The sequence below is a fragment of the Scardinius erythrophthalmus genome (assembly GCF_964197995.2).
Source record: "Scardinius erythrophthalmus genome assembly, chromosome: 3".
NCBI lineage: Eukaryota > Metazoa > Chordata > Actinopteri > Cypriniformes > Leuciscidae > Scardinius > Scardinius erythrophthalmus.
This window is the reverse complement of record NC_138223.1, coordinates 53,689,133-53,702,863: the sequence shown is the minus strand read 5'-3', so window position 1 is coordinate 53,702,863 and position 13,731 is coordinate 53,689,133. Positions and strand designations below refer to the sequence as shown.

Sequence of the window (13,731 nt, the reverse complement as noted above, 5' to 3'; positions counted from 1 at the left end):
CACTGTCTTTGACCACTTGATTTCAAAAACAACACATTTCAGCGGTAGATCGCCTCTTACAAACGAACTAAATGAATGCTCTGCTAGTTAACTGGAGATGTTTTATTTATTTGTATTGGTACATTCGTGCCGCGAGATGTTTCAAAAGTGGTGGGGAAAATATCGACCTTAGCAAAAAGTGGTGGGGACATGTCCCACCCGTCCCACCCGCAAATTACGCCTATGACTACAAGTATACTGAGTTGATAAAAGCTGTTTTCCTGGTGTCTATCTCTTAGGACTGTGAATTAAGTTCCCCTTCTTCCTCTTCTCTTTTCCTTTTTTTTTCTTTCTTTCATTTCATTCTGATCACTTATGTTATTGTTTGGTTATATGTTGTTTGTTTATTGTTTGCATTGTTACGTACGTTTATATTCGTAGCTCATATAATCATAGTTTTGCATTTATTAAAATTCATAAATACTTTTCACTGCCTCAGTGTTTGAAAAATCCACCTTATAAGTCAATGAATCTAAAAAGATCTAAGCTACAAGCTCGATATTAGACTACATCCAGTAGTTTTAATTAATAAACTCAGGAAGTTGGGTGTCTGTGGCCAAGACATGAAACTCTCCTGAAGTTGGTGAATACCTCTTTTTGACTATAATGATTTTACATTTGTTTCGCTGGACGAATCAAATGTTGGTCAGATAGTTATAGAACAAGGTAATCTCGATAATTGATCAAATAAATGTACATGCGACTTATGAATTATGACCATGAGTCATAAATATTAATATTCCCAAGATTCCCCATATTCTTGAGCTAATTCATATTTACCCCGAGTCGTAAACGCTACAGTTTTGGTGGAAGAACGCTTGGCAGTTTCAAACGTTATTTGGTGGAACAAATTCAGTTTCAGTGAATGTGTATTATTGGTATTAATAATTGTAACGTTACACGCGCGTTTTGAATTGTGAGGTAAGTCGCTATAAGGTGAACTCACCCAGCTGATGGTATAGGCACAAAGCCAGCTCAGCTTTATATATATATATATAAAAAAAAAACTGCAGTTCATATTACAATTGTCTCTGGACATGTAATTTGATTTAAACCGACTAAATAAGACGAAGAAATCGCTTTTTAGTGCGAAGGCGTAAAACTGACCTGGGCAGTGCCTCAGTTTCAGTCGTAATAGGCCTTATGATAATACGTTAACGATAAACTCCTGGTCAGAAATTGGCGTCGCGAACCAATTTTGAAAAACCTACGCATAAAATCATAAAAGGGCTATTTTGATTAATGCTTATGGGAGATGAGTAGATGATAATTCCTGCTCATAGCTGTTTGATGCATGTGTGCTCACGGCTTAAGTTCACAGATGTCTAATTCCTGTCGTGCTCATAGCTCTAGTGATTAAAACAAGAAGTTTTAATACCTGTTTTATTGTAAACAGTTTCAGAGATAATGTGTAATTGAAGACCAGTTTTATGAATTAAGAAAAGATGATAATCCCTGTTCTTATGCTAAAACCGTCTCAATGTGTAATGTAAATGTGTAATATAAATGTGTAATCCCTGTAGTTACATGTTGTGAAACTCGCATTTTCCGCATGCAACAGAACGCGAAATACTCGTGATTTCCCCAGATAAAAAAAATCTGCTGTCTAAATTGCTGAATCACGTCACCGACACTAGAGGGCAGCCTCTAGGTGTGTGGCAGTTCTCAAATCACGCGCGCCCCACCGACGTCATCCTGCGTGAGTGTCGCCTCCCACTGACGTCAGCCTGCGCGAGCGCAACTACGCCATCTCGTGGCGTTCTAAGATAATACCTGCTTTCAATTTATTTTTCTCTCTGCATTCATTTTCTCTCTCAAATACTTAACTGCATTCAAGCTTAGCTTATGCTGATATTATTTGGAGTTAGACAATTCCTTTTTCTGTTTTTGACTGTCACACTTTAAGTTAAGTTCGAAAAAAAAGAAAACTTTTCGAATTAAAAACTTAGATTTGATTCACTCAGTTCATTGATAGGTCCACCTAGGAAGAAGCACGCCACCGTGTGGCCATCTTGGGTCGACTTATCAATATCTGTTTAACCCCCAGTCTGCAATTGAAGTGTCTCATTGCTAACCTTTTCGTTTGATTAATTTTTTTAATCAATAGTAATAACTTCAGTGTTATTGTAAGGATTATGGGAAGTCATTCTGAATTTCAGTTTAATTAATTTTAGTATTGATACATCACTGTCATCATTCTAATTTTCTTTCCTTCCTTATTTTTATTATTTTGAACCTCCCCTTGCATGCTTAGTTGAATTTCAATTCAAACTAGTTTGAATTTTAATTCAAAATTGTGTCTAATCAGCTAGGGAAGACCACTGAGAAGACATACGGCCCTCACCCTAGTGGCACAAACCCACTGCCGGGGCCTATCCCTCTGCCTGCGTCTCAAGCCTGTGTTGTTATTCGCATTTTATTTCATTGATAATTTTTTTTTCTCTTCCCTCTTTTCTCCAAAGGGGGGGGGGGGGGGGGGGGGGTAGGTTATTCTGATAAATCACCATCAGTTATCATAATTTATTTTTTTTTGTTGTATCACTATTTTAGTAAAGCCTTTGCCTCTGACTCCTGCATACATATTTACCCAATTTGATGAAACCAGAAAGCCTTAATTCACATTAAGTCCAACCTCTTAATCCCTTATTGTGTATCTATTGGCAGGACTCAGTCAGTGTTTATAGGCTTAGGCCTCTTTATTTTTATTTATAACACTCCCCGTGTTATTGTTTGTGACATTTCATTGCAGACCAATTCACTTCCTTGTGTTGTGTTTCCCTTTTCTTCCCTACCTTCAACTTTGTTGTTATTTTAATTTTTCTCCATTTCTGTTGTGATTTGTTTCTCTCATTTCACTTACAGACAGAACCTGAGAGAGACCCCAGGAAAGCTGAGTAATAGAGTAAACAATCCAAGCGGGCGTCTTTAGACGACTCCCAGGCTACCGCCTGTCAAAATCTCTATTGTGGGTTTAGCCATACCCACGAAATTGGCTCCGCTAACTGTCGGCATCAGTTAGCCCGAAATTCTCATAAACGGCCTAGCCCGTATGAGTATAGCTCATTTGACCCTAAAACAAACTTGCATTTTGTCTCTTTTTGTGTGTGCTGTGCTTCTCTCGCCAACAGTAAGCCGAGATGTCGAGCTCACCCTGTCCTGCAGTCCGCTGGGACGACCTTGAGGCATGGCTGAGGGACATAACAAAGACCGTGCTGCCCCAGGACCCACATCGCTCGAGCCAAGAGCAACGGGACACAGACCTGAGCCAGTTCGAGTCCCATGATCCAGCCCAGACATACAGCCATGAGCAGCTGTCCAAAATCTTCGGAAACCTCGCACTCAAACTCGTCGCCAGGGCCCGGGACAGTGAAAGAACCAACCTCGATCTGGAGCAGAAGGTAGCCGCACTACAGCTCCAGGCCAGAGGCCCTGAAGGACCGAGCACACACACAGAGCCATCTAGACCAGCTCCTCTCCCTGACCGAGGAAGAGGACGAGACGGACACAACACTACAACAGGAAGTTGAAAGACTTCAAAATGCCCTAGACGATCTTCATCGGCACACAGACCAAAGACAACAGTCGGAGGAACTCACCCGGAAGGAACTCAACTAAAGGCTCCAACGGGCTGAAGCTCTCCTTGAGAGAGCAGAGACTAAAATCCATCAGCTTGCTCAGCAGAGACACGAGCTCCAAGATGAACTTGACACTGTTCATGCAGAACTAAAAAATGCTTACAGATTGCAGAGTGGCTGGAACAGAGAAACACACCTCACAGAGTTTCTCCCAATCAGCCACCCCAACCCTGTCAGCCAAAATCCAAAGGCTGAAGGGGGCGGAGTTGTAAAGGGTCAGAATCCTCTCCAGACGGATTGGGCCCCCAGCAACAGCTCTCCTCCCAAAAGCCTTGACAAGCTGGCCAGACACATTCCTACGTTTGCCGGAGACGGCAGTGTTTATGCGTACCTTCAAGACTTTGATTTTCACCTGCAAACTGTCGCTAACGTGACAGCTTGGTACAAGTTGTATTTGTTACGAATAACCGCAAATAGAGAAGTGCGTAGCTTCCTGGATCGACAACCAGAGGCTGTCAAAGCAGATTACAAGCAACTGCGAAAAGCTTTGATTCGTGAATTCTCTGACCCAGAATCAGACCAAGGGTTTATCAAGGCCTTTGACGTCAAACAGGCCCGACTTGAACACCCCCAGTCCTACTATGGCCGACTTCGACAAACGTTCTTCGGAGCAACCAACGCTCCACATTTGGAAGAAGATGTAACTTTTAGAACTTTGTTTCTGCGAAATCTACATAGCACTGTGAGTAAACATCTTGATGTGCTTGTCTGCCCACGAACCATGTCCATTCGAAGACTCAGAGACTTAGCCCACAAGGCTTACACCAAGCAAAGGGCTATGGATGAAAAGACTGTCGAAACACACACCATTTACTCCGTCTCTGAGCACTGCTCAGAGCCAGACAGCAGGTGGCAGCACGACTGTGGCGGTGCTCATCCAAAGCGTCGGACCAAGCGCTCAGAAAGATTCTGGAACCAGCATCACCCGCCGTCCAGAACTCCAAGCCCTGACCGTCAAACCTATAGCCACTCTCTCCAGAACCCTGATGAGCCCGCGTCTTCTTACACAACAGATGAAGACGGTGCAGCCACGTCTGACACCGACACAGAAAACGAACACTGACACCTGCTGCTTCAAGGTCATCTCTGACCTGCAGCTGTGCAACCAGACCAATGTCTGCGCCACATACCTACCACCATCACGATTGCAGTGACTACACAGCACGAACAAACTTTACCAACTACACTGCACGCCTCAGAGCCGCTTACGCCACCTCCGCTGTGTACAAAGATAGGTCATGCGGACCTCTGATGAACAGACCTTTCCTATGCCAAGGGTGCCCATGTGTTGAACACCGCAGCACGAAAGCCACGCATGGCACATCGAAGCACGTGGCATACCAACCTCAGCGAAGCAACTAGACTGTCCTAGCCAACCAAGGACATCCATCGCTGAAATTTTTCCTCCCTTTCTCTCTCTCTCCCTTTTTCCTCTAACAGGATGCTGTGGTGGTTCGCGAGGAAGCAGCCACAATCGGACATCACCAGGCCCGGCATCCGGCATCGCATTAAGAGAGAACACCCCCGACTCCTGATCACCAAGGCAAGACTCACACTCAGGAAGTCTAACATGGTGATGGGCATCTCCACGGTCACCGACCATGCCCCGACACTCGTCTTGGCTTTCATCCTGCACCAGACTCAACCTCACTTGAGCTGAGTCATCAGCCTAGCAACCACCTGCCATCTGACCATCGCTACCGTGATGAGTCGACTAAGCACATACACGCCCGTCAACTCCTCAAGGGGGGAATGTAACGCAAAGAAGATGATCAGATTACCAGCTCTCTCTCTATATATATTTAAAATTACTGAAATTACCAACAAACGGACTCTGTCCTTCTTGAACTGTCTACAAACAACAGATGGCATCTATCAGCTCAAGTAACTCATTGATGGCTGTCTATAGACACCTCTTTTATGAGTTTACACGGGAAGCCACGAGCGCAAGGCGCCCCGATGTCTGAGATTACGTAGATCCCCTAGGGGTATTCTTAGACACTGATTTATACGTCAGAAAACAACAAGACTTTGTCCGGCCAGATGTGCTGGCTAATGATCTCATCAAACCAAACACACACACTCGTGGACTTTCAACCAGAAACCCACCACGAGATGCAACTGAAGCACATTTCCATATATGGACTTCCACATAGTAAAATTTCATTTTACCATTCATTACAAATTTATAATAGAGGTGTGACTTGCTAGAGTAAAATCTTTAATTCTGAAGGTTCATGAAAGAAGTTCCTCAATAGTGTCTTGTGGTAACCCTACCTCAGACCATAAAACCTTACAACCCAGGAAAACTAACATTCCAGCGAGTCACGTCCCAAACGCATCACACACACACGCACACACACACAGAAACACACATGGATCCTACAACGCGTGATCAAAATCATTTGGTACAATGTTTAAAATGTATTTTCTTGATGTGTGCATGATCCCTTGTCCCAAATATTATGCCTATATAACTTTATTGGTTTGTAATCAATGTGATGTGACTATAATCGTGTATCTGTGTGTAATTATGTCATAGCAGTGCCATTCATGGTATCGTCTTGTTCCAGATATCCCAACGGTCTCGAATGTATAACGCAACATATCAGAGGATGCTTTGTTTTATTAATACCAGTGATATTAATGTTACGAACGAATCTATCGTTCCAATTTCTAAGAGGAAGGGGGGTATAGATCTCGAAACGTCAGGAGGTGTGCCCGATCCGTTGTTAAAGACGGTTGGCCCACGTCCGTGAGAGGGCGTGAGTTTTGGCCCCTTCAAAATATCATGCTTCCCTTCTCTCTCTCTCTTCTCGCTCTTATCCCGCTCTTCTCTCTCCGGTCCCTGACCTCCTCCTCTCCTCCCCGGCAGCGCTTCTCCAAGGATCATCTGAAGAAGGCCTTAGTCTTCTCCTCGGACAACACATGTTCGAGTCGTAGCTGCCGTTCTTTGCAACTAAGCTCATCCGTGCCTTTCCCCTCAAAAAGGGAAATGATCTAACTTTCTCGGTAACTTAAATTCAAGTAAGCCTTTACATCGCCTTGCGAAACGACCCAGAAGACGAACTGAACCTTCTCGGTAATGTTACATGCAGTGAGCCTTTAAACTTCGCGGCACCTGAAGACACAGCAGAAACAGGATCGACATCGTCACGCTGCCCTGCCTCAGCCTCACGCCGAACAGAGAACAAACGTGCAAGTAAAACATTATTCTGATAAAACTGCTTTCCAGGTTGTCTCGTGAACTTAGGTTCTATTTGTATGTAATAATTACTAGCTTCCCCATTCTCTGCCTTTCTTTCTATCTTTCTTTCATTTCATGTTACTTCTGATCACGTATTTTTATTGTTTGGTTATCTGTTTGTTTGTTTATTGTGTGCATTTTTACGTACGTTTATGTTCGTAGATTATATAATCATAGTTTTGCATTTATTAAAATTCATAAATACTTTTCACTGCCTCTGTGTTTGAAGAATCCACCTTTTAAGTCAATGAATCTAAAAGATCTAAGCTACAAGCTCGATATTAGACTACATTCCGTAGTTTTAATTTATAAAATCAGAAAGTTGGGTGTCCATGGCCAGGACATGAAACTCTCTTGAAGTTTGTGAATATCTCTTCTTGACTGTAATGATTTTACATTTATTTCGCTGGACGAATTAAATGTTGGTCAGACAGTTATAGAACAAGGTAATCTCGATAATTGATAAAATAAATGTACATGCGACTTATGAATTATGACCATGAGTCATAAATATTAATATTCCCAAGATTCCCCATATTCTTGAGCTAATTCATATTTACCCCGAGTCGTAAACGCTACATGATTCAAACTACTGATATTGTGGTTCATTTCTTATGCAAAATCATATGGAACCTTTTTCTGTTTTATTACAGGTAATTTATAGCCTGGCTAACGTCAGACCAAGTCTCATTTGAGACTTGGTCTGGGAACCACGTGTTCATTTTCTCGTATTTGAGGCGGGGTTTATGAATGCCCAGAGCCGTTTATTGGGCGCTATGAATGTCTATCAAATGCGCCTGTATGTATCTCATAGCCAATCGCTTCAATTATACCAGATGACGTATGTAGAGTGACAGAAATCCGACGAGGAAAAAGACGATGGGTCAAAGATTTATTTGTACACGATGGCGTTTAGCGAATATTACCGTTTGTGCAAGATAAACATGAGGTAGAAGGTAATGTCGAGTCTGATGCCATGTTGGATCCATAGATATAAACAAACTGCTTCGGTGTCGTCATTGTCTTGCTGCTCCCTCCCCGTTCTGTGATTGGTTCCCTTTTTCAGGGGAAAATCTGGTCCATGGTGTCCAGACTGCCTAGCAGCGTGAATAAAATCTGCGCTGCGAGCAAGGCAGTATGGGGAAACCCAGGCTAGGTAATTTATGTTATTGTTTTTAATTGTGAAACTAAATTTGTTTATTCACAAATTCTGTGAGATACTTCTGTGGAATCTTTTTGGATTGTGAGATTATGAGTTATGAATATGTTTTGAGTTTTGAATAGATTGTTTAAAAGAAAATAAGATTCGAAATGTTACAGATATCACACTGCTTTAATAAAACACTTTAAGCTGAAAAACAATTGCTTTATCTTATTATTTTTTTAGCGTATTAAAAGTGTAACCCAGTATACAAGCCTCTAAAAATCATGGTAGTTCCTCTACCAAAGAAATGTTGCACTTAAAGAAATTTATAGATTCACATAAGTGTATTGACTGCTGTAAATATATAGCATGTTAACTAGTTAAATTTGTAACTGAGACGGTCATGTCACTTTCATAAGAATGGCACTTCCTTTGCTGAATATGGATGCTTGTGTCTTCACTGTTTCTTGATGGACATCTGAAGAACTTCCTGTACTGCTGCCTGACCTGGACAAGAATGAGAAGAGAAATAGTTTTAATTTCTGGTTAAAAAAACAAAAACACAGAACATGTCCAGGTTATTTTTCAAGAATTTTTCAAGAATAGAATATGAGAAGAAAAATTAACTTAACCCTTTAGAACCTGAAGCTAAAATACACTGTAAAAATTAATACGCTATATTTACTCAATAAAATTGTGGCAACAGATTACAAGCAATATTATTAATTAAATTGAACAAATTAGAATTGAGTAATAATTAATCAAATTAATTGAGTAAAATTTACATAAAAAATATTGAAATAACAGACAGAGGTCAAAGATGAATTAAGAACTCTTTATTTTTTATTGGCAACATTGAAGACACCTGATGTTAACAAGCAGAATCACTGAAGGAGAAAACCGTAATTGTAAGTCACAGATCACATCTGATCATAAGCTCATTATATATTCATGCAGCAATGCATGATGGGAGCCATGAATGAGTTTTGATTGGTGGAACCCAGAATGCACTGAAACATGCTTCATAAATGTCACCATTGTTGAGAATCACAGGCTGATTATTGATGTCTGTGTATTTAAAAATGAAATTGATTTTTTTTTTTGAATATTAGACAATTAATTATAGCAGCTCTGTCCCTGTACAGTATAATATTTTTAACTATATGAGTTCAGAGAATCAGGTCAAATGATTGTGAAATAATGATTATGTTAAAACACAACCAACACCATCAGATCACCTTTTCTCATTGTTCATCTGGCTGTTACAAGTCAGGTTCAGCAGCCAAACAAAATCTAAAGTTAATGATTTAAGGTCAAGAGCCCAACTAAAACACACACTGATCAACATAATGGTGACTTACAATTACGGTTTTCTCCTTCAGTGATTCTGCTTGTTAACATCAGGTGTCTTCAATGTTGGCAATAAAAAATAAAGACTCCTTAATTCATCTTTGACCTCTGTCTGTTATTTCGATATTTTGTTTAATTTTTTTTTTAATTTTACTCATTTTAAATGGTTAACTTTTAAGGAATTAATTTGATTAATTATTACTCAATTCTAATTTGTTCAATTTAATTAATAATATTGCTTGTAATCTGTTGCCGCAATTTTATTAAGTAAATATAGCGTATTCATTTTTACAGTGTAGGTGTTTTTCACATATTTTGATTTTTTGACTGTACAATTCTAAAACAATGTGCTATCTTAATGTGCAAGAAATTAAGGTTGAAATTGCACATTTCTTTTTCAGAAAAATATAAGCTTTCAATAAATGACAGTTATTGACCATTGTGTGTGGTAAGTTTGTAAATAGAATTTAAATAGACAAAAATAAAAAAAACGAGAATGAATTTACTGATTTTTATTTAGAAAAATAAACAGAAAAAAATCAAGAACAAAAGAAACTAACACTTTAAAGTTGAAAGACGAACTATAATACATATAAACAAGTCTTTTTTGTGACATTGGGTGGCACAGTTTTCATTTAGGACACTTTTTTTCATACACGCACACATACAAATACACGCATTCATAGGCACGCACACATACACATGCACTCACTACATGCTTAGATACGTGAAAGAGTAACGGCCATCCGCTTCCCAAGTTTAATTAAAAATCATCCTTATCCCCTCTTCTGCTGTCTAACACTTCTTTCGCCATGTATTTGTTCGTTTCTTTTATTATTTTATGCAATCCAAAACACTCTAACCTGCTGCTCGTCGTATCTCTCTGTTCAAATCCTCCTTCCCGCGCGAAAGCATGAAATTACGTAATAAGCCATATATTGCCGAAAAGTGTATGTTATCTACTGTCAGGGGCAATTTGAATGGTTTTGATAGTGCAAACGGTTGAATAGTTATGGTCAAATGAATACAGCTTGCTGGTATGTGTCGGCGGCGACACAGCCGGTTCTAAAGGGTTAAAGGGTTAGTTCACCCCAAAATGAAAATTAGCCCATGATTTACTCGCCCTTAAGTCATCCTAGGTGTATATGACATTCTTCTTTCAGATGAATACAATCAGAGTTATATAAAAAAAATGTCCTGGCTCTTCCAAGCTTTATAATGGCAGTGAATGGCCGTTTCAGTGAAAGAATGACCTTTGACCTGACGTGCAACGTAATGACGAACACGGAGATCGAGCAAAACAAAACACCAGTCACAAATTAGTTTAAAAAGAAGAGAAAATATGAGAGGAGCTTGAGTTTGTTGCCCAGCCCTGTTTGTTTGAACCGTGAGAGGCGTCAAAGCTTACGCCACTCCTACATCTACGTCATACATGCGTCACTGGTTACTCTTTTGGTGCAAGTCGACTTGAGTACGGCTGTCTGCCGGAAGCTAGTCGTTTTAGTCGATATATTTTTCTCACACAAACACATCGCTTCACTTCAGAAGGCCTTTATTACTGTACGTACACACCGCCGCCGACTTCAGCTTCCAAAGTTACCGGAAGTCATTCATTTTCAAAGGAAACTGGCTTGTTAACAGAAACGGCCATTCACTGCCATTATAAAGCTTGGAAGAGCCAGGACATTTTTTTTATATATCTCTGATTGTATTCATCTGAAAGAAGAATGTCATATACACCTAGGATGACTTGAGGGTGAGTAAATCATGGGCTAATTTTCATTTTTGGGAACTAACCCTTTAATATAAAGTAGGTGAGAGATGATTTTCTGGTAGACTGTCTGTACTGATGTCTGACCTGATCATTGAGGACACAATAGACCAGGAACATGAAGGTTCCCTGCTGGGAGTTCAAGATCAGGAAGAGGATCTCCAGCTCCTTCCAGAAACCCAGAATCCAGGAGCAACCAAGAACCACAAACTGAGCCAGTGTTTTAAATGTCATATTCCTGCAGAGAAAGATGGAGAGTTAATATATATTTATTGATTATATTGATCTGGAAAATCTGCAATTATCCTGTTTTTAAAAAGTTTTTTTTCCTGTAGAACACTTCTGTATTGTAATCAACCACACTGATTTATGAAGAAAAACTCTGCAATTGTTATTGTACACATTTGACTTTACCTAACCTGTATGGAAGTAAAATAATGTCAAATGTTTTTGAAATAAAAAGCCTGTTGAATTGCACTACTTGAAAGAAAATAGGCATTGCATTAACCATGCTTGCATTTTAATGCATTGTATTTTTAGGGCTTGCATTTTTATGGGCTGAAATTCAACATGGTTGAATATTTAAGCTGTGAATATTTGAATTAAAAACATTTCAAACACCTTTTCATTATTAAAAATTCAATAATCCATATTCACCTTTCATATTTCACTTCCAAAATATTCAAACTGTTTAAAAAAACAACCTATAATATTCAACAGGCAATTTTCGGTCCATTTTATTTCGCTTTGCAAATTCGCTTCCACAAATTCAGTGGTTCAAATTCGACAGTAAATTCAACATTGATGTCCAGGAACTGCAGGAAAAATAGTAGATTGCCGAGCATACTCTCCATCTGCTGTTAGTCGACCTCACCATCAGATGGTGCCAAAGCGCTTATTGTTGACGAAGACATTCATTCATAAAATGGAAATGATTATGTGTCAGTATATGCGGAAAAGATGATAAACACACAAAAGCTGTGTTTATGTTTCATTCAATAACTTCATTGTTACTTTCCCTGTGTATTCTACATGTCATCAGCTTTCTCTACCATGAACAGGATTATAATCGTTTTCCCTCAATACCTCATACTCAAGGATTCACCTTCCGTTGGGACAAAACGCTTAACACATACAGTGATATGAAAGACCAATCTTGCACCTTATTGGGGATGTAGGCTGTAGGCTATATAGGCTACAGGCAAGAAGATGGACTCAGAATATGAACTTAACGCACAAAGTTTCATGCTGAGCGTTTTGTGATATACTGGCATAAAATCAACACTTGATCAATTAATACTAACACTTTCTATTCTATTCTATTCTATTCTATTCTCTTCTATTCTCTCTCTCTCTCTCTCTCTCTCTCTCTCTCTCTCTCTCTCTATATATATATATATATATATATATATATATATATATATAGTATGCCTACGTGTATTGCATTAGCTTAAACTGTCATAGCACTTGCATATTGTTGTCCTATCGTTAACTGTAAATCGCTTTGGATAAAAGCATCTGCTAAATGACTAAATGTAAAATTGGCTTGACTTTGGACATTCGCACATTTAGGGACCGTCTCTAAAGTTGCATACAACATTGGCATACACGTTTCTAACTTCAATAGTAGGGCTGTGCGATATATATCATGAGATTGTTATGCGCATCTCGTCAGTAAAGCCGGTTCCTTGATTAGTAGTAAATCGCCATCACCTGCTTTCAGATGGAGCGGCATTTACTACAAAGAGCCGTAATTAACTGACAAGCTGAGCCATATCGCATTAATATCGCGGACGTATCGCCAGCGATACTTAATGCGATATGGCTCAGCTTGTCAGTTAACTACGGCTCTTTGTACACAGCAAAAACTCCAGTGTTAAATTAACACTCCTGGGAGTGTATGAGTCCACACTCAAGAGTGTTTAAGTTAATGAGATAATTAAGTGATTAATTTAGTGATGATTGAACATTATTGAAGACTCCTGATGTTAACAAGCAGAATCACTGAAGGAGAAAATCTCAAATTGTAAGTTACCATTAAGGTGATGGGTGTTTGCTTTAGTTGGGCTCTAGACCATTATATGTTTACTTTAGATTTTATTTGGCTGCTGTATCTGAGTTATAACTGACAGATAAACAAAGAAAAAAAAGTGATCTGATGGTGTAGGTTATATTATGACAATCATCATTTGAACTTGATCACTGAACTCATTAAAATCCTTCTTTCTGACTTCAATTTATGTTGTTGGTTAGTGAATCTGCATAAATGCCCAGCATTTTTGATATAATATAAAGGATTTCTTAAAAGTTGCTTAAAAAAAATCATTCTTTTAGGCACACACAGATGTCAAGATTCAGTCTATGCATCTCAACAATGGTGAGGAGCAGAATATTCAATTAGGAAAAGTAAATTATATAGACAATTCAGATCATAATTTATTCATACCGCAATGCATGATGGGAGCCATTAATGAGTTGTGATTGGTGGCAGCCACTGCAACATGCTTTATTATTGTCACCATTGTTGAGATTCACAGGCTGATTA

The 13,731-nt window shown here is 39.3% G+C and overlaps 1 protein-coding gene across 1 annotated transcript in view; it reads right to left on the bottom strand.

Moving 5' to 3' along the window:
- Nucleotides 1-8,192: 8,192 nt before the first annotated feature.
- LOC308687450 (uncharacterized protein) overlaps nucleotides 8,193-13,731 on the bottom strand; it is a 77,706-nt gene continuing 72,167 nt past the window's right edge. Inside the window, exons 19-20 of the mRNA XM_081360013.1 lie at nucleotides 11,274-11,424; nucleotides 8,193-8,572 (exon numbers count right to left, since the gene is read on the bottom strand). Coding sequence (XP_081216139.1) covers nucleotides 8,438-8,572; nucleotides 11,274-11,424 — 286 coding nt within the window. The 3' untranslated portion in view covers nucleotides 8,193-8,437. The remainder of the gene's footprint in view (nucleotides 8,573-11,273; nucleotides 11,425-13,731) is intronic.